The 22,695-nt window shown below is 55.8% G+C and overlaps 6 protein-coding genes across 6 annotated transcripts; 2 read left to right on the top strand and 4 right to left on the bottom strand.

Annotated features, from left to right (window-relative positions):
- Nucleotides 1-490: 490 nt before the first annotated feature.
- INS49_000502 (uncharacterized protein) lies at nt 491-1,336 on the bottom strand (the record flags this gene model as incomplete). Its single annotated transcript, XM_043161339.1, has 3 exons — nt 491-615; nt 714-963; nt 1,064-1,336. The coding sequence occupies 3 exons, from the start codon at nt 1,334-1,336 to the stop codon at nt 491-493; spliced, it is 648 nt and encodes a 215-aa protein (XP_043029845.1).
- A 2,612-nt stretch (nt 1,337-3,948) lies between these two features.
- On the bottom strand, nt 3,949-6,934 carry INS49_000501 (uncharacterized protein; the record flags this gene model as incomplete). The annotated part of the gene is made up of 4 exons (XM_043161338.1): nt 3,949-5,537; nt 5,574-6,173; nt 6,371-6,462; nt 6,537-6,934. The coding sequence occupies 4 exons, from the start codon at nt 6,932-6,934 to the stop codon at nt 3,949-3,951; spliced, it is 2,679 nt and encodes an 892-aa protein (XP_043029844.1).
- A 771-nt stretch (nt 6,935-7,705) lies between these two features.
- On the top strand, nt 7,706-10,082 carry INS49_000500 (uncharacterized protein; the record flags this gene model as incomplete). Its single annotated transcript, XM_043161337.1, has 2 exons — nt 7,706-7,751; nt 7,822-10,082. The coding sequence occupies 2 exons, from the start codon at nt 7,706-7,708 to the stop codon at nt 10,080-10,082; spliced, it is 2,307 nt and encodes a 768-aa protein (XP_043029843.1).
- Nucleotides 10,083-10,719: 637 nt separating this feature from the next.
- Nucleotides 10,720-11,489, bottom strand: INS49_000499 (uncharacterized protein; the record flags this gene model as incomplete). Its single annotated transcript, XM_043161336.1, has 4 exons — nt 10,720-10,857; nt 10,923-11,023; nt 11,112-11,357; nt 11,423-11,489. The coding sequence occupies 4 exons, from the start codon at nt 11,487-11,489 to the stop codon at nt 10,720-10,722; spliced, it is 552 nt and encodes a 183-aa protein (XP_043029842.1).
- A 420-nt stretch (nt 11,490-11,909) lies between these two features.
- INS49_000498 (uncharacterized protein) lies at nt 11,910-16,196 on the top strand (the record flags this gene model as incomplete). The annotated part of the gene is made up of 10 exons (XM_043161335.1): nt 11,910-12,683; nt 12,741-13,654; nt 13,709-14,059; nt 14,122-14,167; nt 14,673-14,999; nt 15,139-15,180; nt 15,237-15,342; nt 15,399-15,932; nt 15,990-16,062; nt 16,124-16,196. 10 exons carry the CDS (start codon nt 11,910-11,912, stop codon nt 16,194-16,196), a joined length of 3,240 nt encoding a protein of 1,079 aa, XP_043029841.1.
- Nucleotides 16,197-17,124: 928 nt separating this feature from the next.
- On the bottom strand, nt 17,125-18,287 carry INS49_000497 (uncharacterized protein; the record flags this gene model as incomplete). The annotated part of the gene is made up of 2 exons (XM_043161334.1): nt 17,125-18,189; nt 18,252-18,287. The coding sequence occupies 2 exons, from the start codon at nt 18,285-18,287 to the stop codon at nt 17,125-17,127; spliced, it is 1,101 nt and encodes a 366-aa protein (XP_043029840.1).
- Nucleotides 18,288-22,695: the final 4,408 nt, after the last annotated feature.

Genomic DNA, 22,695 nt, shown 5'->3' with positions numbered 1-22,695 from the left:
CATCTGGCGCAATAAGACCCAAGAGGCCCCTCGGGGGGACAGTACTCTGCAGAACTCAATGCAAGTCGTCTCAGTCATCGACGTTGATGTCGCCATTGTCACTTTGATACTGTTCACTTCTATGTGGTTTGTACACAACATTTCGCTTTGTTTCAGTGTTGACTGCGCTATTCTTTTACTACCAACCCATCAAGGAACACTCCACCGTCACTATCCTAAAGTTCTCAAACATGGCTGTACTCAAGGTCCGATTTCAACGAAAAGGACGGTACTTCATCAGTCTTGATGATCCCAAACGCCGATACAAAGATGCCCAAAATTCAATCTGGCCTGTAGGCCGTGCGGCAGTTGCACGCTCAATATTCCTTCGTTCGAAACAAAGCGCCTTCTGGCGCATGGGCAAGTGCTCAAACTCATGTGCCAGCACACGGGGCTGGCCTAGCCTGGTCCTACCAAGTGGTCGACCCAAGCTCACGATGGGAAGACAACTCTACACCTTCTCCACGCGCTGCTTGTACTTGGAGTAATATCCACACTTGGGCACATGGCTCTTCTTGCCTGTGATCGGGTTGAAAGTGTTGCAACCTGATCTGGCAACGTTGGGCGGGGTGTACACTGATACCGGGGGTCAGCCTCGGGGTCGAACACAGCCTTGCCGCAAGGCTGACCAGGTGCCAGAGGCAAGGCTGGATTCAGGGGCTATGGTAACCTACAGTGTAGGGAGATGGCATAGTCTTCACCCCTATTCTCTACCTTGTGCAAGCCCAGCTCGTCGGCCATGTATGCCACATCATTCTCTTTCGATGTTCGTTCAGACAGCATGCGCATCGGCTGTGCCCGGTCCGAGTCGGGGAATTCATATCTCGTTTCCGTCAGGCTGCCGCGGAGAATCTTCATGACGCAGTGGGCGTTGCCATGGTCGTGTATGGGGCTGCCCTTGCCGGGTGTCCATACGAGGACCAGCTGCCGTAGAGGAACGGTGTCAGTGGCCAGCGACATGGAAGGCATGCGTCAAGGGACCAAATCAAGCGATGCGGTGCTGGTCAGGAAGGATCAAGCTCACCAGGTTGCTCTTCCCATTTCCTTCGTCGACAAGGTTTCTAGTATAGGGAATCTCAGGGTCCGCCATTGCGAACGGCACCCACCCTTCTTCTGCTGCGTCGTACTTCTCCATGAGGCTCATGATGGAGTTGAGGTCGACATCCTTGGAGTCAAGGCCCGACGAGGGACCGAGGACGTCCTTGAGGGCCAGCACGAGGTCATCAAAGTGGTGACTCTCGTACTGGGGGCGAGCAGTGATGGGAACCTGGGGCTGGTACGAGAGACCGACGGCCATGATGACGACGATGATAACAACACGACAAACGACAAACGATGGCTACGGTGAAGCTTGAAGAATCTGCAGGCTAGCGGGGCAACAACGATGCAAACCTCTACGGCGAGAACACGATAACGATGATGGCGACAATAAAGAGGACGTTGAAGGGACAAGTGTTGGAATGGTGGTGGCCAAGACAAGTGTCTGATGGCTGATGCTATTGAGGCAATTGAAGGCTGGAGATGGCGATGCTCGGGTGGAGATGGGATTGAGGGGTACGCGTGGACAGTTGGACTGTCTAGAGAAAAGGGGGCGTCTGAGAGTGAGCGGCGACGTTTTATGGGTCAGGTCACGGGGAAGCAACATCCGGGGGGATGGGGACGGGATGAGCAGGTTTAGCGGAGGGTTGATGGCTGCTGCCATTGACTGTCAGGCCCTTGACTTCGACTACAGCTGTCCAGTGGCATGCAGTCGTGGTGCAGTCATGGCAGCCATGTTGGTCGAGCCTGTTATCAGCGATGTCGGGCACACCAACGCCCGAAATGGGTTGTGTCGGCCAGTTTCGGAGGGTCCCGCGGACCGCCCTCGAGTCGGGGTCGTTCATGGTCGCTCCTGAGAGGGTCTCCCGTCGAAGAACCACCATGTCCCCGTGGGGGGAAGAAAAAAAAAAGGAGCAGCGTACGCGGCCAAAAAGGGACATGGACAATCATCACCAGATGTTTTGATATCGATATGACGGCGGTTTCTCTGCCAGGGCCACCATTCGAGACGTGGTTCGGTGTTCGCAATCCATCATACGCATTGCGTGCTCACCGGTGCTGGTCAGCATCGAGGCTGCGACTGGCGCAGGTCCCAACGGGTGACCCCGGGGCGGCAAAGAGGGGCTCAGCCGTCGAGACCCGTCAGGCTCGGCAGCACCACGGACCACCTGCTGGACAGATGCAGCCGTGACCGCTCCTCAATCCAGCCCTTCAAATCAGAAAACCTGCTTTTTTTGCCCCATACGTCTTTGTACCACACCATGCTCTTTATCAGATCAGAGATCGGCAACGGGGCTTCTACGTGCTGATGGACTGACTGACTTTATGTGTGACTGCCGACGCGCAACCAGACTAGGGGTTTGAGACCATGCTGACTCGGGCAACTAGACCAGAGAGCAGTTTTTCCCCACGGCGCAAATTCTACGGTCTATTTTTATTTCCTTATCAGAAGACAGAGAAATGGTCGTTTGGCTGGACTGACAACACGAACGATCCAATTTGATAGACTGCGCCAACTGGGTATTGTGGGCGATTTTCTCGCATTTGCGAATTATTCTGCGCCCAGCAGCGATCTAAAGTGCCTTTGCACCAGTGATGTGATTTCTTTTCTTCGCTGCAGATTTAGCCACTCGAGATTGATTCAAACCTCCAGGCAAACCTGATAAGAACAGCGGTCCATCTGCTTCACGTCATTATATTCCAGCCCCTGGATTGCTCGTGTGTGGACCAGGAGGCAAGGCTCGACTATCCCGCGTGCAGCCGTCCCCGTCCTCAAACATGATGCCACTGCCATCGATCGGCGTGCATGTGAGGGCTGCATTCGTCCAGCCGCATGGCACGATGTCGCCCTGCCTACGCACCGGGCGGTTGACCGGTGCCATTCATGCCATCTCTGCGCTGATTATAGCCCGGCCCATCACGGAACGGGGCGGGTCTCGCATGCACATTGATACAGCCACAACCGACATTGCAGCGTCAATCACTGATCGTTTCTGGATGTGCCTCTCAACATATCGGATCAACGTACCCAGGCACATCGGTGACCACCTAACGGGTGTGGGGAAGGGTGATGGTATGTAACAATATCACGGACAGCAGTGCGAAGGAGATACGGTATTAAAGCATTAATCCACTACGGTATTGCCACGAGGGACATGTTTGGTTAATGCTGCGTGGAGGGTCCAACAACGAGGCTTCCAGGTAGGTTATCCCACAGGTGGATATCCCAGAGAGGTAGAAGATTATCCCACAGGAGGTACGAGGTTATCCCAGGGGAGGTTATCCCAAGAGATGCAACAGATCATCCTGGAGACTCCGTCGCCTCTCAGGAATCTACCTAGGTAGCTTCTATTCCTTGAAAATTCTCGGCATCATCCACCACCACGTAGCTCCGTCCTCAGACACCCCGTCCGAACCTAGTCTGGCTTCAACAAACTTCAACCTGCGAGGATATTAGCTGCTTCAAATCGTGGCTTTCTTTACCCCCACCGGTGATTCCCGGCTGGTATTACCAACTTCTCCAGGCTCTCCAACCATCTATTTACCAATCTCCCTAATGTTTGTTGCCATCTTCGGAGGATTTTGGCTCTTTGTAATGTAGTCACCTGTGACACACACACACATTTGTGCAACGCTGGAGGTCGAGCTAGTCTCCTCACTCCACAAGGCCAAGCCATAATGACGAAGTCTTTCAGCATGAAGATCACCAGGGGATTGGGCAGAAGCTGACCCGAGCCCATCGCGTTCTTAGTACAGAGACAGCTCCTGATTTGACGACCAGAATATGATAGTAGAAGCAAGTCAACACCCAAAAGGATCTCCCCTCCCGAGCACTACGGTCACCACCTAATCACATCGGTGAGTCCCACCTCAGGTGAGAAGCTTCATAATGTCAGCCATCCTCGTCTCCTTGGCCTTCTTGCCCTGCACCTTCTCCTGGAACGCCTTGCCGACCAGCTGCTTCTTCTCGGCCTGGATGTCCAGCACACGCTCCTCGATACTGCCCTCCATCACCAAGCGCCAGACCGTAGTAGGCCGCGTCTGGCCCAGCCGGTGCACCCGGTCTACGGCCTGATCCTCAATTGCCGGCGCCCACCAAGAGTCTGTCAACACCACCGTGTCTGCGGCGACGAGATTCAGCCCCACGCTGCAGACGGCAAGCGACGCGAGCATGATCCGCTTGTTTGGGTCCTCCTGAAGGGCACGCATCGCGCTGTCCCGTGCTGCGGGCGTCATGGACCCATCAATTCTGGTGTACCCGTACCCCGCCTCCTTGAGCTGGTGCTCGATGATGGTCAGGAATGACGTCCACTGGGAGAAGACGATCACCTTGGAGCCCTTGTCCTTCAGTGTCGCCTGCAGGATCTTCAGCAGGGCCTCCGTCTTCGAGCTCTGCCCTTCCGCCTGAGGCTCGTCAAGCTCCTCCTCCCCGGTCGTCTCCGGGGCGGGCTCGAGCAGCTGGTCCTCGGCCAGGGGGCTGCGGCACATGGGACACCGTGCTTGGGTCTGGACGACCTTGCGGATGCAGTCCCCGCAGAAGACGTGCTTGCAGTGGGTGATCATCGGCGATGATAGGGTGTCTAAGCAAATGGGGCATTCATCCTGGCTCTCGATGTAAAGGCGGAGGGCCTTCTGCAAGATTTTGCGGTTTTTGTCGTTGAGAACCACCACGTCTTGGTCCTCCAGGGTCTTGAGCAGGTCCACGATGCGCTCCTTACAAAGCGTCCAGCTGTTGCACGTTTGACGGAGGCGCAGGAGCTGCTCCAAGACATGCTGGAATGTGCCGCCCTTCTGCCCCTGTTTCTGTTTCGATCGGAACTTCTCGAGGACACCCTTTGCCTCGGACAGCAGAGCGTCGTACTTCTTCTTCTCGTCCGGCTTGAACGCGATGCGGTGAACGTATTCTGATTTCGGCGGAAGTCGTAAGTCCACAAAGGCCATTTCTTTCTTCCGCCGAAGGCACAGGTCCTGCATCAGGGACTGGAGCAAGGCTTCAGCCCGGGAATCTCCGAAACCCAGAGGTCTGGCAATGACGGTGTTGAAAACCACGGGGTCAGCGATGCCTCCTGTGAGCCGGAGGAATTTGACTAGTGAGTGGAGATCCTTGATATTGTTGACGATTGGGGTGCCTGTGAGAACCCATCGCGACTCTGCCTTGAGCCCACAGGCTGCCTCAGCAGCCTTGGTCTTGGCGTTGCGGATCGTGTGTCCCTCGTCTAAGATGACGCGCCGCCATGAGGCAGATGACAGAGGTCCTTTGCTGTTGTGATCCGATGTCAAGGTTCCGTAACTTGTTATAACAATGTTGTTTCTCATCATCTCTTGAGCTGTTGCCTTCCGAGTCCTGTGGTAGATGAGGACCTTGGGTGTATGCTCGCTCTTCACGTGCTGACGAGCCTGTTGTTCCCAGTTACTCATAACAGATACAGGGGCCACGATGAGAGTCGCCCCCTTCCCGCCTGTCAGAATTAGACTCAGCATTTGAAGAGTCTTACCCAGGCCCATATCGTCAGCGAGGATTCCTCCCTTGGCCAGATCTGGAGTGCGTGCCGTGGTGAAGTTGGCAGCAATATTGGTGAAGCGGCCCCGAGAATCCTGTTTCCAGAGTTGCGTGACCTGTGAAGACCCCGGAGAGGCGTGCTGCGGGTTCTCCTTCGACCGCAACCATTCGAGGCCCTGCAGCTGGTACGGAAGAAGAGTCGACCGCAGCTCTTGTGGCTGCTTCGCCTGGGGTAACTTGGACAGGACCTCCTCGTCCATCGCAAGTGTCTTGAGATTGTCGTCACCGCTTCTGAACTGCACGGCCTGGCTGAGCTGAGCAAGCTGGTCGAGAGATATTTCCGGCTCGGCAGGGAGACCGGCCCTCGACTGGCTGCTCTTAAGGCCCATGACATTCTTTTGGGGCGGCCCCGGTGGTTTGGGCCTGGTTTGTTTCAGCTGGGTGGCTCTCAGCAGCCTGTCCGATTTCAAACGATCCTCCAGAGAAGCCCTTGCGATCGGGTCTGCCGTGCCATAGAGGCTCAGTTTCACCGGGCAATCGAAGTAGCCTTTCTCTCCGAGGATGGAAGCCTCGACCAATACGTCCCCAGAGTCCACTGCAGAATTTAGAGTCAGCTATCAAAGCTCTGAGGAAGACATAAAATACACACAATGAGGCGGGGATAGAACACTATGTGCGCACAGCCTGTCTCACAAGCTGCAGCCTGTCAAGCAGGTCTGAGGCAAGTGGTAAGCCGGACCACAGATGGCAGAGGACATGAAAAATTCAAACGTGTGTCCAGGAACTGCTTACTATGGGGCGCGAGTTTCTCAACCAGCTTGCGAGGCAGATGACCAACCTGAGATCCCAGGACATTGTCGACTCTGACGGCATTGGAGTCGTATCTGCGGTTTAGGGTATAGAGGTTAGTAAACAAAGATTTCAAGGGGCCAAGGGGAGGCTGTAATGGAACACTGACGGGTTGGAAGGTTCTCTTCGCAACACAACGAGCTCGCCTGGGCTAACAATTCCGTCGTAATATCTGCAGCCAACGATCTTGTTGTCGATGGTCCCATAGAGCTGAAGAGCTGGGCCATCATCGGCCTGGGTGAGGTCTATGGCCTCAGGATCCTCATCGGCAAGAGAGCCCTGAGAATATCCCAACCCAGAACGCTGGCTGCTAGAGCCATTTGAGGAGAACGGCTGGGAAGATGAGGCATAAGAAGAAGAGAGGCCATGTCCACGCTGTGATGGTCGGGCACTGTACAGAGAAGACTGGCTTGATGGTGCAGAAACACGGGGTTTGGCTGACTTTCCCACATCGGGATCATCATCAGTCAGATCGATGACCTCGCGGGGGCGCTTCTGAGGCGGCATGGTGGGTTCTTGTGGTCGCGGGTTGTCGCTGGCGACGCGTCGCGTGGTGAGCAAAGTGTCGGTGAAGGGATGAGTTGCATCGAATACTTGCTTGGATCAGATGGAGCAGGTTGTGCCGTGGATTGATAGATATGCTGCAGTATGTCGCAGATATCCTGAATGGCAATGAAAACTGTCTACGGATAGAAATTGATCGTATCGCGACCCACGGGGTCGACCAGAGAGATATCAGTCTGGTCGGTAAAGTTTATTAGATGCTTCGAACGCGAGACACGAATACACGTGCAGGCCAATGTCGGCTCCCTGCGTCTCTTGGTCGACACCCTGCCTGGTAAAACCTTCCACTGTGACCTAACTTCGTGAGGGCGTTACTGTATAGTTTGATTCACTTTGTTCTGATTTCAGTTGCAGGCGATTGCCCCACGGCAGGCTATATGGCCAAATCCAAGGGTAAATACTTGGAATCTCCGTGAATTGCATGCATCTAGACTACTCGATCCGCTTGATGACTAGCGAACTGCTGGTGCAGATGTACCTAGGTATCTTCTGCAGTAGCACCTACACCAACCAAGGCCCCAGACCCTTGGCCCTGCAGAGCCCCGGACCGGGGCCCACCAGTGAGCGGCAGACGACGCCTGTTGAAAATACCTGGGAATCAAACCCGAGCTTCTGGATTGGCGGGGTATGAATTCTTTCTCTCCTGCTGTGGTTGAGAAATCCCACGTCGCTCAAAACCTTCGTGCCACCACCGAGGTTTTGTCGTCAGTGGGTATGGAGTTCATTCTGCCTACGCGTCCTTGGCTGGCGCCTCCAGACTGTAAGTTGTCCAGGACACTGCACCTATATTGTCGTACAAGGTGCACAATTAACAATTCAATTATTCGCAGCCGCCATCGAGTTCTGGCACGCAAACCGCACCGCCATCATCCTGTCCACCTTCACTGTTCTCGTGATTCTGCGCATCTACTTGCATCTTACCGAGGGAAACGAGCCTCTTCATGTCTTCCCGAAGATCTATAACGAGAAGACGGTCCAAAATGTTGCAATTTCAACCCGGCTCGACGACACGCTCGACGACACGAAGCAAGTCAAGCCTACAGGGCCGCGCAGAATAAAGGGAGAGGTGAACAAACGGAGGGACGCACAGGCGTCGAGTTTAAGGCAGATCAAGACTTTGGTTTTTTACTCGTCGGTGACAGGCAACACCGACAAGATTGCAAAACAGTTTGTCGCAGACTTCTCCGGACTGTTACAAACAGTAGCAAGCGGTCCCAACTGTATATTCTCGGTTGCGGAAGCCCTTGACTTAGCAGAAGTGGACCTCGATGAATACTTCATTGCACCACCGAAGCTGGGGGCCGACGGAGATGTTGCTACGGAATTCTTCTACCTTTTTTTGGTGCCGAGTTACAACATCGACACGATCAACGACACATTCCTGGAGCACCTAAAGGAGACACATCACGATTTCAGGATCGATACAGCACCTCTCTCAACCCTGCTTGGCTATTCCGTTTTTGGGTTCGGCGACAAGGAGAATTGGCCCACAGAGGAAGAAGGCTACTGTGTTCAGGCGAAAGAGGTTGACAAATGGCTGGCCAAGTTGACGGGTCGCAAGCGGGCGTACCCGCTTGGGATGGGTGATGTCAAGCGCGACGGCAGGGAAAGACTGGGCGAGTGGACGAACGGACTCACCGATATCTTTGGCCAACTGGCTCGGGATGGAACCCTGGGCGAAGGTGTTACCGGCTCCGGGGACCCCGTGGAAAGCGATGATGAGGCCGACGAGGCCGAAGATGACGGAGAGGTTGTTTTCGAAGAACAGGAACAGGCGAAGCCACGGAAACCGAAGTCTTCTGCAACACTGGATGACTTGGAGGATCTCGGCCGGGTGTTGCAGAACGCGAAGGACGAAGGCAACACGAAATCCGCTGCACCTCTGGCCATTGACTTTACGACCGAATCGAAGCGGAAGACACCGGTCCAGACCGTAAAAGAGATGGTCCCAAAAGAATCGCCGACTTTCAAATCCCTCACAAAGCAGGGCTACTCGATAGTAGGCTCACACTCCGGGGTCAAAATCTGCCGTTGGACGAAATCTGCCCTCCGCGGCCGAGGCTCCTGCTACAAATTTTCTTTCTACGGCATCAACTCCCACCAGTGTATGGAGACCACGCCATCTTTGTCGTGCTCTAACAAGTGCGTCTTTTGCTGGCGGCATGGGACCAATCCCGTTGGGACAACCTGGCGATGGGTAGTCGATCCTCCAGATTTGATCTTCAACGGAGTCAAGGAGGGTCACTACAAGAAGATCAAAATGATGCGCGGTGTGCCCGGAGTTAGGGCGGAGCGTTTCTCAGAAGCGATGAGGATCCGCCACTGCGCCTTGTCCTTGGTCGGAGAACCCATTTTCTACCCTCACATCAACGAATTCTTAGAAATGCTGCACGGAGAACGCATAAGCAGCTTCCTCGTCTGCAATGCGCAACATCCTGACCAGCTCGCTGCTTTGAAGCACGTCACGCAGCTTTACGTCAGCATAGACGCGAGCAACAAGGAATCGTTGCGGAAGATCGATAGACCCCTACACAGGGACTTCTGGGAGCGATTCCAGCGATGCTTGGAAATCCTGCGGGAGAAGAGGTTCAAGCAGCGGACAGTTTTCAGACTGACCTTGGTCAAGGGATTCAACATCGACGACGAAGTGAGGGGATATGCGGACCTTGTGGAGAAGGCTCTGCCCTGTTTCGTGGAAGTCAAGGGCGTGACGTATTGCGGCACATCGACTTCCTCAAGTGCAGGTCTTTCGATGGCAAACGTACCATTCTACGCCGAGGTGTGCGAGTTTGTGACAGCACTTGATCAAGAACTCAACCGACGCGGCCTTCAGTATGGCATCGCCGCAGAGCATGCTCATAGTTGTTGTATCTTGCTTGGAAGCGAGCGTTTCAGGGTGGACGGCAAGTGGCACACTCTGATTGATTACGATCGGTACTTTGAGTTGCTGGAGGAGAGAGGGGCGGACGGAGAATTCAGTCCAGAGGAGTACATGGGCAAGGAGACGCCGGAGTGGGCCACTTGGGGAAATGGTGGTTTCGACCCCAGGGATCAGAGGGTTGACAGGAAGGGCAGGCTGATTGAGGCTTGAGAACAAGTCGGCGTGCGCCGAATCTTATGTAGTTGATGTTAAATTTGAATGACCGGCCGACTGCATTGGGTCGAGCACTTAACTGATCAGTCACCCGACGACGCCAGCACTCGAGGACATGTTTAAATATTTTGAAAGCCAGCCAACACTGTGAAGCTAAAACAGGGGACCGGATGTGCCTCTCCTAGAAGATGTCCTGCAACACGATTGTCATGTTAGGGCGCATCTCATCAGATCGTCATCATCCCCTCCGATGCTTTGCTCTCACTACCCTGCTCTGCCACATCCATGCAAAATCCCTGGAGACCATCAAAACCGCAGCCATATTTGAATGATCATCAATGCATTTTTCGAAGGTGTTCTAAAGGTCATTATCACTGCCATTCCGCGCCCCTTGTCCCGTCCCGCCGCTTTCCTGCTATATGTACAGATTTGAATCGTACAAACGTCACCGCCGCGGCCTTGTGCTAGGAATATGGTAAACATCGCCCGTCTGACTCCTTCCACGACATGCGAATCCCTGAGTTGGTTTGTGATAGTAGGCTTTGCGCCGTTCAGAGTGGAGGCTGGGTAGATTCGGTGCGATCATGCAGGCATCTGCCTCGAAGCTCGCCCGTGGTTCTTCAGTTCAGTTTGTTTAGTCGAGGCCGACGTTGGGCATGTCGGCGAGGTTGGCAAGGTTAGGCATTCCTGGCACACCGCCAGCGCTAGCCATGCCTTCCAGCCTCAAACTGGGGTCGTATGCGATCATCTCTGCCAGCAGGTCGAGGATGGGCTGTTTGTGAGATTTGGTAAGCAAAACACTTTTCCAACACACTACGTCACCAGGGGAGAACTCACCTTCGGTACCGTTTTGTCGTAGATGTTAATAAGGTCTCCAGGTGTTGGGTACACCTTAAGGCCCTTATAAAATGCCAGCGCTGCTTCGAGAGCGCGAGATGCTGTATCATCGTGTCCAGTCAGCCACGGAATCCACACAAGGCTCTGGCCCTGACAGAGCCACGCCCCCTCTTCTTGTGCCACACTCACGGTCTGCGCCCAACTGTTCTCCCATCGTCACTTGGTCCAGGAAGTAGGCTTCCTTCTCCTCCACGCTCGTGGGGAAGCCTTCTTCCCTGGCCTCGTCCACGGCGGCCTTGACCTCGTGACGCCTGTTCTGGCTCTCGACCTCGGCGTGCTCCTTTGCCTGTCGTACCTGCTTGCGCTCGTTGCGCCGCAGGTTTCTCCTAAACTCGGGCTTGTTTCTTCGTGCGTGGTCGAAGTAGACGGCGTAGGCTGGCAAACGGGAATGGTCAGCTTAACAGCGCATCACTGGTCGTCTTTTGCAGGTGCATCTGTACCGAGGAGGCCGGTCGCCACTGCAGCAGCCGTTGCAGTCGCAATGACTGTGGTTTGCGATGATGCCATTGTGCGTCTGTGTGAGTTCTTCGGAATTCCTTATTGAGCAAGCAGGACAGTCGCGAGGAGGGACCAGAGTCGTGCAGAACAAAGGGGTTGTAGAATTCGCGTGGAGGATGAATGGTCCTGCGTTACAGAGTAGTAGGTTTCTGAGGTTGCGACCGCTATCCGGTTCTTTGAGGTCGGGAGCTCGAATTGCTGGAGCTCATGGCCAATTTTTACGCCGGGGGTGCGTAGGTACCTGGGGTCCTAGCAGTGATAAGCACACCCCGGTCGTGTCTAGCTACCTAGGTACCTAAATGCCTAAGGTGCCTACTGTACGAAACACATCTGCGGGAGAGGCTCAGAGCTTCCACCCACTTTCCTCCTCCCTTCTCGTCTCCGCCCCAGTCCCTCTCGCACACGACAAATCCGCCATCGAAATCGACAATGTCGGAAGAGAGGAGGGGGATCTCCCTCCGGAAGGGAGGCAAAAGGAACCCGCGGCCCAAGATCAGCGCGCCCCGTCAGATCTCGGAGCCCATCGCCAACGATGGCGTCCCCGTCCCAAGAAGCTCGGGGGGCGCGAGGCCCATGGCTGCTGAGGTGACCCCTCGCCCGAGACCACCTCCTCAGGCTGGCGGGAAGACATCGGACTATGTGAAGCGTCGATACTCTACACGGTACAACATTCCGGACAACTTCGATGTCACGGCCGCACCCCCGATGCCAACCATGCCCACCCTTGACAAGTACGAGCCATACCGGAAGCCAGCAGCAGCGGAACCCCCGAGATCAAGGGGAGGTCCGGTCGGCGGCACGCCAGCCGTCGATGTCAAGTCTCTGAGAGATCCAAGACTCAACCCTGATGCATACGTCACCAGCGCGCTGGCCAACGCTACAGAGGACGAGATACCAGACTTCGAGGATCAGCTACAGAAGCTGAAGAGCCGGGCTTCGAATGACCTGCAGCAGAATGTGTACCAGAATAGAACTCAGTTCATAAAGATCAGCAAAGAGGCAGAGAAGCTCAAGGAAGAAATGCGGAATCTGAAGAACCTCATGTCGGAACTGAAGACGAATACGACAGTGCTCCGGTCTGCTTCCTCCCGGAACGAAGAGTCCCCCGGGACTAACGGGGACTCTTTCTCTTCCGGAATGAGCAAAAGAGACAAGCGGAGCTCCGTCGTGGACAGAGCCGCTCTGTGGAACTCGCAGATGCAGGTCAGTATATGTAATGTGACCTGAAACAGGCTCATCATGGCTAACCATGGCGGACAGGCACTTTACAAGATGATTGAAGGTTCACAGAAGTTCTTGCCAAACTCAGTTGGCCGCCATATCATCCAGGATGCTGGGTCCTGGATCGAGCTGGACAACGCGACATACAAGTCGAGACGCTCCATTCAGATTGTCTTGTTGAACGACCATCTACTTATTGCATCTCGTAAAAAGAGGAAGACGGACAACCCCGAAGCGCGAGGCCCAGCTGTCAAGCTGGTCGCCGACCGCTGCTGGCCTGTCCTTGACATCGAAGTCGTGGATATGGCAGGGACGCACGAATCGTCCAGCAGCAGGACTAAGCTTACAGACGCCATCATGGTCCGTGGTGTGGGACAGGATTCCGTTATTTATCGTACAGAGAAACCGGACGATCCTGAGAAGCGCTCCCTTATGCTCAACATCCGCAAAGTGGTGGAAGACCTCCGGAGGAACATACAGTCCGAGAGAGAAGCCAACAACAAAGCCAAAGAGACCATCAACTACTTCGCGTCGAGGGATCCGGGTCTTCTGCAAAAGACAGAGCTCCTCGAGACCCTATCCGACATCAAGGACATGCTCATCGAGGTGGATGGGAAACAGCAGAATCTTCGATGGGTCGAGAGCCAGATGGACGAGCTTGACATTGACATCGCCTTGCAGCGAATTGAGCCGGCTGTGGTCCGAGTGGAGAAGCTGAAGAGCCTCTCGCGGAGCCTCAAGAACAATGCTGTCGCACAAGACTTCATTGAATTCAAGGTTGAGGAAAGATGCTCCCGCTTGGCTGGGCTGATCACACGCGAGCTGAGCAGCACACACAGCGAAGTGAGCAAGACCAAGCTGCACGTCAGCTGGCTTAGTCGGCTTGGCTACGAGGACCGCGCAAGGGAGGCATATCTTGAGGCGAGGAGCAGCATCATCCAGAAACGCTCCCGGTGAGTCAACTTGTGAGAATTATTCCCGCGGACGCTTGCTAACTTCCCTCGCAGCCAATGTGTCTTCCAGGGAGACCTGCATCTCTACATCTGGCAAATCTCCTTCGTGTACTTCACCGTCATCAAAAACACTGTAGGCTGCTTCCAGGGATGTTTCCCGCCGCCCACGATGAGTGCCTGTGTCAAATGGGCCAAGGAGGAGGTCGAGGCATTCAATGTCATCCTAGCAAGACAGCTCAGCAGCACCGAACACGGGAGCGAGGCGTGGACGAAGTGTATGGAGCGGGCTAAGGAGCATGCGCAGATGCTTTCTGACGTTGGACTGGACTTCCGAAATCTTGTTGGACAGGAGCCACCGGCAGTCAATGGCAATGTGCCCAATGAGCCGGTTGGACTGGGCTTGTCGTGAGTTGGTTGGAATTTGGCTGAGGATGGACTCTCGCTAGAAGACATCGCTGTCCGCATAGGCGATTTTCCTTGCTGCAAGACCTTGAGGCATGGCGCGATGCACGGGTACGCTGTGGCAGTAGCTTGCCTTTGCCGATCTTGCACATATTTATCATGCCGTTATGTCAATAATACTCGCAGGCGAATTAAAAAAAAAAACGGTCGCCATTGTTGACCGGAATCCTTGTTCTGTACCCTGCTTTGACAGTATTTTCGTGTGGTAGCTGACTGATGGAGCTTCTTTGACGGACGGCCCCCTTTTCACTAGCAGCTAACTGCCTGCGGGGCGCAAGGGGCGTTAGGTGGGTGTAGGTGGCGTTTGAGGTGCAAATGGCGGCTGGCGCTACTCTGTCCGGGCTGGCTCCACATTCCCTCACTGGCTTCGAGAGAGGGCAACCTTGGGACGGCTCCGACCTACTAAGCACGCATCCCACCATCGACCTCCAGACAATCCCATCACAGCTTTGATACCCCCCGTTCCGCATCCTTTCCGCACTCCACAGGAGCACATCGCATTTCTGCGAGTGAGCTCCAGGCCCTTTGACAATCCTGCTGCGACGACGACCCCGAGCTGCAACTGCCCTCGTGCGAAAATCACCGACTGCTTCCCACCGCGGGCCCAAAACGTCATTGTGTCCTGCCGCCGCGATCGAACCCCGTCGACGACCTTGCCACGGCGAATCTCGTCCCTAGCAAGATAACACCTTATCTACCGGTCGAGAAGACCCCAGAGGTCATCATGGACACTAACATGGAGGATGTCGGGCGCGTGCCCGCCGACCTGCCCGCCGCACCTCCCTTGGAGCCCACCACCATCCCCACGCTGGACGGATGGATCGAGGGTCTGATGAGCTGCAAACAGCTCGCAGAGACAGATGTTCAGAGGCTTTGCGAGAAGGTTAGCAGCCCTACCGAGATGATTGAGCCGCGACGGCGACCCTGTTCCTCGACAACCCAAAACGCCGTCGAGGACTCTGGCCGTTGTTGCTTGCTCGCGTGCCAGCTGTCGGGGGCCCCAAGCTGACTTGGAATCACAGGCGCGGGAAGTTCTTCAGGATGAATCCAACGTCCAACCAGTCGTATGTGCTCGAAGCTCCGGCCCTTTGCTGCCAAAGTGCTCACACATGTGCAATAGAAATGCCCAGTGACCGTGTGCGGTGACATCCACGGCCAGTTCCATGACCTGATGGAGCTGTTCAAGATTGGTGGTCCAAACCCAGACACCAACTACCTCTTCATGGGTTAGTACTTCCCATCGCGAACGTTACGAGGCCTGGATGCTAAACAGAATCCACAGGTGACTACGTTGACCGTGGTTACTACTCCGTCGAGACAGTGACCCTGCTCGTCGCTCTGAAGATTCGATACCCTCAGCGAATCACCATCCTCCGCGGCAATCACGAGTCGCGCCAGATCACCCAGGTGTACGGATTCTACGACGAGTGCCTCCGCAAGTACGGTAACGCGAACGTCTGGAAATACTTCACCGACCTCTTCGACTACCTCCCCCTCACCGCCCTAATTGACAACCAGATCTTCTGTCTCCACGGAGGTCTGTCCCCCAGCATCGACACCCTCGACAACATTCGGGCCCTAGACAGAATCCAGGAGGTTCCTCATGAGGGCCCTATGTGTGACCTTCTGTGGTCCGACCCTGATGATCGATGCGGGTGGGGAATCTCGCCTCGTGGTGCGGGTTACACGTTCGGTCAGGACATATCGGAGGCGTTCAATCATAACAACGGATTGACCCTGATCGCTCGGGCTCATCAGCTGGTCATGGAGGGCTACAATTGGTCCCAGGACCGGAACGTCGTGACCATATTCTCAGGTAGGTCTACGCATCAAAGCCACTCATATCAAGTCGCAACAACTGACGTCTTGGAAGCTCCCAACTACTGTTACAGATGCGGCAACCAAGCCGCAATAATGGAGATCGACGAGCACCTGAAGTACACCTTGTAAGTTATTTCAAGCTCTGGAAAGAAGACCGAGAGTGCGATTGCTGACGAATACACTCAGCCTCCAATTCGACCCTTGCCCGCGTGCTGGTGAGCCGATGGTTTCAAGAAGGACACCAGACTACTTCCTCTAAACTCGATGCCTGGCCTTGCGAATTGGGCATGCTGTGCAAAGAAGAGGCTTAGAAGCAAAGAGCGTTGAGGTAGATTAGCACCACTAGCAACATATATGGCCAGGAGTGGTGCATCCCTGACTTGTGTACCATTAATCAACTGTTCCTCCAGCTGGGTCTTGCCGCCCGCTTGGGAAAGTTTAGACAAGAGGGACAATATTAGACGTCGTTTTGCAGGTTTGCGAGCTCGACTGGCCCAAACAGTGACAGGAGCACGGCCTCGCCTCAGACTCGAACAGTCCGGTTCATATGATTCACTGAGTAGGCACATGAGCCCAATTCGGGAGGGTATGTATGCATTGTAGCGTCACTGAGAACTTGACCATCCAAAAGCGCATCACAGACACCAAAAGGGAATCTCAACGCGCCCCGGCAAGGAGCCGAGTGGCATGGTCCCACTGCCGAGTGCTGCGATGATACCTTACACAACCTGATCGGCTCATTGGGGTCCATTTATGGTGAAGTTCTTCCCAGTCATGGATTCATAGTTGCTGCTGCTGAACATCTCGGCTAATACTGTGCATGACTGCATGCACCGCGATCTCCAGGCGACCGTCTTCCTGGATGTTGGATATTTCATGCTTACATTCAACGTGCTTTGCACGGATTTGCAAGAACTTATTGCATGCACGTGAACGCATAAAGTTAGATGTGTCTTCCGACTGCTCCGCCGCAATGATACATAGATTTTTCTGAGAAACTCTAATGCTTGTTATTCGGATTACTATTACACTTGCTAAAGCTATCTATCTCTATGAATGCATCACAACACACCATCAGTTCTATCTAGGCATTTACTGATGATCAAGTGGGGGGTATTGACCTCCCGCTGCCTCAAAGCCGCCCAAGGATTGGGGGATGTACAACAGACGACGCCGGTGCCGAAAGTTTACGCAGAATCGCTGATAGCCTCCTTCTCCAGCTCCTCCCGTGCCTTGGCCTCCCACTCGCTCTGCCTCCTGCTCTGCTCGGCCGGGCTGTCGAGCATGGTCTCGTCCCCGAACACGTCGCTCTCCCGGTTGACCGTCAGGCTGCTCGTCGCAACGTTCGCCGTCCCCAGCCTGCTGCTGTCGCCCACCCTCTCGCCCGAGTAGTGGCCGGGCCGGCTGCTGCCGTCGGGGACGTGGTAGCGCCTGTCGAAGCGCGCGACGGCGTAGGCGTAGACGACCACCAGCTCGATGACGAAGTTGAAGCAGTAGAAGCACGCCTTGGAGTGGTACCAGGCCGGGTCGGCGGCGGGCCGGGGCGTGGTGTAGCTGACGCCGATGCGGAAGCCGGCGCCGAGGGCGAGGATGGTGGACGTGAAGAGGAGCAGCCAGATCTTGGTGCGCTGGCGGCCCTGGCCGAACTTCTCCGGGCGGTGGTTGGCGCGGGGAGCGGCGACGGCGATAAGCGTGATGGGGATAGGGAGGAAGGCGAGGAGAGCGAGGAAGGTCCCCGCGAAGAGCTGGATGTCTCGATCGATGCGGCGAGTTTGCTGGTTCAGGGTGAAGAAGGAGTCGACCGTGGCGGTGATGACCATTATGAGGTTCGCGGCGACGCAGAAGTACAGGAACTTGAAGGCCAAGCTCAGCCCGCGCGACCACCCGAGGCGCGGGTGATACGACCTGACGATTCGCTGTGCGAAGATGAGGTTGACGATGAAGAGGAGTAGCACACCCGCCTGGACGAAGATGTTTGCCGCAATGGCGATGTTCACACTGCGTGGCCTGGAGGCCCAGACGATGCGCAAGACGAGTGTCGTTATTCGAGCCATGCAGAAGCCGAACAGCAGGGCTGAGAAGACAAACTTGTGGTCCCGCTTGTGGTTGATCCTGAATATGGTCAGGTGCGTGACTGCGCCTGCGATGAACAGGAGTAGCAGGCACGCGCAGATGGGATCATCGAGGGAGACGGTGGGGTGTCCGCCCAGGAGGGCTGTTGTGGGAGCATAGGGAGGCCCAGATTGTGGTGCCTAGGTCAGAATCTGGGTCAGTAATGAGTGTGGGACATGAAGGGAGAGGGTATGCTGCCCACCATCGCCTGGGGACCTTGTCCGCCCGTTGATGCCATTGTGGGGGCTGGTGTTGCCAGTTTATGGCACCTAAATTATGGTACAATAAACGCGACAGACAGGTGGCCTTGTGAATATCTCGGAAGTGACGAGAATTGTTGTCGGGGTGGCTGTATTAATATTGATGGCTGTTGGCGGGTTGATGACGTCCCAATGGGGCGCTAGGGCGGCCAAGGGCCGTTCGCGGTAGTTGCCTCGGGGATAGCTTCGAACAAAGATGAACCACAGGGTTCGTCCGAACTTGGGGATTTCTTGTGGCACGAATCTGGTGTAAGACAACACGAGGCCTCGTGAAACCAAGGACATGCGATCTGAGCCCGGTCCCCACGGCTCTTATATACAGACATTTGACTCATGACGGAGAAAGGACCGACCTACGTATCCATCATTACTCTCGGCAACCTACCGGCTCGCCGGATCACCAGACACCCGCTTGGTTGATTGGTGTCGCCCTCTGGAGTGTGGCGGCCCAGCTATAATGGCTAGCGAGGGAATGCGACATGATCGGTGAAAGCGAATGGGCGAGTCGCTCTGGATGTCGGCGGGGTCAGACTGGCGCGCCGTGGAATGATGTCAGCAGGCCGGGCGTGTGGTGGCCGAATGCTCGGGTCGAGGTCTGGAAAACTGGAGCGCGAACCTCCGTCCTCCGTCCTCCGCCCACCTGAGAGAGCGAGGCACTCAGTTCCTGGCACCAAACAATTGCAGCATCAACGCCGACCTGGCCGTCCTTTTGTCAGCGTTGCAACTTCTGGCTGGACTTGATTACTGTTTCCAAACGAACCGTCTCATGTCTCGTGTGATGCGGCGGGGGACCACAAAACAAAGGAGGCCAGCCCCGAGGGACTGGCGATTGTCCCAGTCTGTGCGGAAGCCAATCTTGCACCAACTCGCAGCAGCTTCGGCTACATCCGATTGCAACCACTTGGGGTCTTTGACGATCTCTGCTGCCGTGGGAGTGCGACCCATCCTACCGCTATGCTAGCCTTGACTGGCCTTTCGAGAGACCTCTAGAATGCCACAGTAGTCTGTGCCTTGACTCTGTGCTTGACATCAAAGCGTGAGCTAGCTTGGAACGCGTCTTGCCGCAAATAGAAGCGTACTGCGCCGGCGACCTCAGCAACACATGTCGGCATATCGATGTGAACTGTCCACGTCGCTGGATATTAGGCTGATCATGTGAGGTCGAAGCTTTGTTTCCCTGCAATTGTGGCTGCATGTGGCCAGGGATCGGAGGAATGAATGCGGTGGTGATCAGCCTCGCGTCTCCCAACGAGGCTGGGCCAGCCCGGTGTGGTCACCCCACAGGCGACTAGTACATTATGCCGACCGGCTGCATCGGCCGCTTTCCTCGCTCAACCATGGCTCACGACATGGAGCGGCGGAGCCTCAAGATCAGCACTGCCAATCGGCCGACTGACCGGCAAGCCTTGAGAGGACGACCGCCGTAGCTGCCGCCGGGCAACCTTGCCACGACACCAATGGCCTGGTCATCGGACTGGCGGGATGGGCTGCATGGATTGCGCAAGGCGGCCTCGTCTACCACCTCGGCAGTCCGCCCACGGGACTCCCCTCAGGCCGGAGAGTTAACAGGTATGTCTCATGGGTATGCCTGAATAGTCACTAGACCGCCAGATGATCGCGATGTTGCGGGTAGATTGGCCTTGGCTGCCTTTCAGCCCTTCAGCGCGGCTCAGCGAGGCGGGGGTGGCATATAACCTCTCGCCGGTATTGTTGCTCGAAGTGGTGGAAAGGACGAACCCCGCGTGCGTGCAGCAATCACGTCCTCGCCATTCAATGAGATCAAACCGGGCGAACCACTCCAGAAGCGGATGTGATCACGCGTGCATCGGCGACAGCACCGTTGAGGGACCGAGAGGGAGGGAGAGAGAGAGAGAGAGCGAGCGGGCTCCAGACAACCCAGGCATACGTGTGTCAAGAGGCCTGCCAGATCAACATGTGCGCACGCGGTGCGGGGAAGGGGCCTCTGCCGCCCTCACGACAAGATTTCATCTGAAGATGTCGTCTCAACTCTCGAGCTCGCCCGCCCCTTGGATCCATGGGGGCTGAGCGTCACAGGCCCCGGGTATGATCTCTCGCTTGCTCACGAAACCCCGCGGGCGCAGGCATGGAGCAGCAACTTCCTTGGAATAACCACCTGGCAGGATGGTGATCGAGGACGTGTATCCGTCCCAGAACGGCAATACTGATCTCATGCCAGGGCCAGAGGTGACCGGCCTCTTCGAATCGACTGCCTAAACAGGCTTCAATCTTTCAAGAGCTTCTTGGCCTCTGGTCCTTGCTCGCTGGTTGTGAGCTGACTGGTGCAGTCGTCCAGTCACCAGGAGTCAATCCATCGAGGCACAAGCATGCGCACTCTCTCAGTCTCTGCTTTTTTGTTTACTCTAGCGATACGAAGACGCGCTTGTTGGGACCAGGGGAAACAAGAAAGAAAAGAAAGCCAGCGGTAGGGCGGAGGTGGCCATCCCAAGCCAGCCGACTGCAACTGCAGCTGCAAATGCAACTGCAACAGCGACACCAACACGGGCGAGGACTAGCTATTCGATTCAATCCGACTCTGAATCTTCGTCCCTTCCAATCTCCTCGGACGGCTTGACTGCTGGCTGACTGATTCGACTGCAACACTGACGAGGCTCGAGGCCAGTCCGGTACGGCCAGTCTCAGAACTTGTCTCAAACAACCCAAGTGGCTTTTTCCCGCGCGTCCACCCAGGCACTAGCTCCTCCGCAATGCCCTAGAACAGCGGCTCGTCGTCTTTCCATTCCTCGACTTGACTCGAGCCCACGGGACGTCGGACACTCGTGCTCCTCGACTCTTGTTTCTGGTGTGCCTGCTGCTGAGTCCCCCAGACGCCCGCGTGTAACTTGACCAGTGACCTCTCTCGTGCAACTGCCCCGTCATATTGCTTGCCGACCGGCTATGTACGATTGGGCACGTAATAAACACCCATCCACCCACCCATCTTTCCTGTCCCTTTTTCCTGATGGTATTTTCGAGCACCTAATCTGGCAAACCCTTGGGATCCCTGTAAGCTGCACCCAGTGGGAGGGTGGGAGGTAGTCGGCCCGCGACTGGACAGGGACGACAGCTGTGAAAGTGTCTGGGCGGCCGGCGGGGAATTTCCCAGATGGCTTGGGATCCCCGTCCCTCATCTTGCTAGCATAAATCACCAAGTGATCCTCCCGCGTCGACTGGCACTGACCATGTACGAGCTGTGAAATTATGCTGGGCCGAACTGTCCGTGTCCTCCACGGCCTTGTTGGCGAGACCGCCAGGCTTCCGGTTGCAGCTGTCAATGCGTATGACAGGCAGGAGACAGGAGGCAAGGCAGGACCCGCGCCCTGTTCATCGCAATCAAACAGCTGAGAGCTCTTGTAGGGCCAGCATGAAGGTGAACAGGCGCGGAGGGCGTCGCCGTCATGCGAGGGCCCTGGGGGTGCCCTATCAATAGCAATTCTGGCGGGTGCGACGCCTAAGCAGTGCGACGCAGTAGCACGGATACCACAGCGTCGTGATCCAATGGTGGGCATGTCAGAGGCCTTCTCATTTCAGGCCCTGCTCTCTCGCGCGCAAAAAAAGGCAAAACGATGCCATCCCCCTCCCCTGCCCGCCTGCTCAGCCCCGGACCCTGTTCCTGATCGGCTAGCCCATCTCGGCTACATCCCCAAATTGGGACGAAGCTCTCGTCTGCGGTGGAGGGTGCTCCCCTTTCGCAATCACTCATTCGGACGGGCCTGCCTCGCCTTGCCTCGCCTGTTGCTGGTGTTTGCGTGCGGGCTTTGCTGTTTTTGTTCCTCCTCACCACCACAATCTGCCGTCGTCGTGGATCTCCCCCTCCCGCAGCACACTCCTGATAAAGTCCTGCCTGCTGTCGAGTGAGTGCGTACGTACATACTTCGACTGGCCGTTGAGGGGGAACGAGGTGCAATAGCCCGGGTCCCGGCGTTGTAAGTCTCTCACACAGCACACACAGCACACCGGACACGGCAGACGTCGACTGCAATCACAACACTCTTGTCGGAGAGCAGAGATTGGTTCTGCTTCGTGCTGCTGCCGTCTCAGGTCTCTTGACTGCCACTCATTTGCCCAATTGCGTCCAGATCCCAACTACCGCGCCCTCTTTTGTTTCTGTTTGACCTGCTGTCGCAGCACATGGTCCCTACATACACTCGTTCGTTCATACGTACATACACACAGCCCTCACTAATTAATAATTCTCCCCTTCCGCCTCGCTCTCCACACCTCACCACACCACCACCCTTCCTCCTCCTCCGGCCCTGCGGTCGTCCTGCTCACGGCATTGCTGCCACCACACCCGTCCCTCTCAGTGTTGCCTTGCATTAGACCGACAGCACTCACCACGGATCCCCCCCCCCCCACCTCAGCTTG

Source organism: Diaporthe citri (genome assembly GCF_014595645.1).
Source record: "Diaporthe citri strain NFHF-8-4 chromosome Unknown scaffold_1, whole genome shotgun sequence".
Lineage (NCBI taxonomy): Eukaryota > Fungi > Ascomycota > Sordariomycetes > Diaporthales > Diaporthaceae > Diaporthe > Diaporthe citri.
Note: the sequence above shows the minus strand (reverse complement) of the source record. Positions and strands in the feature narration are given on the sequence as shown.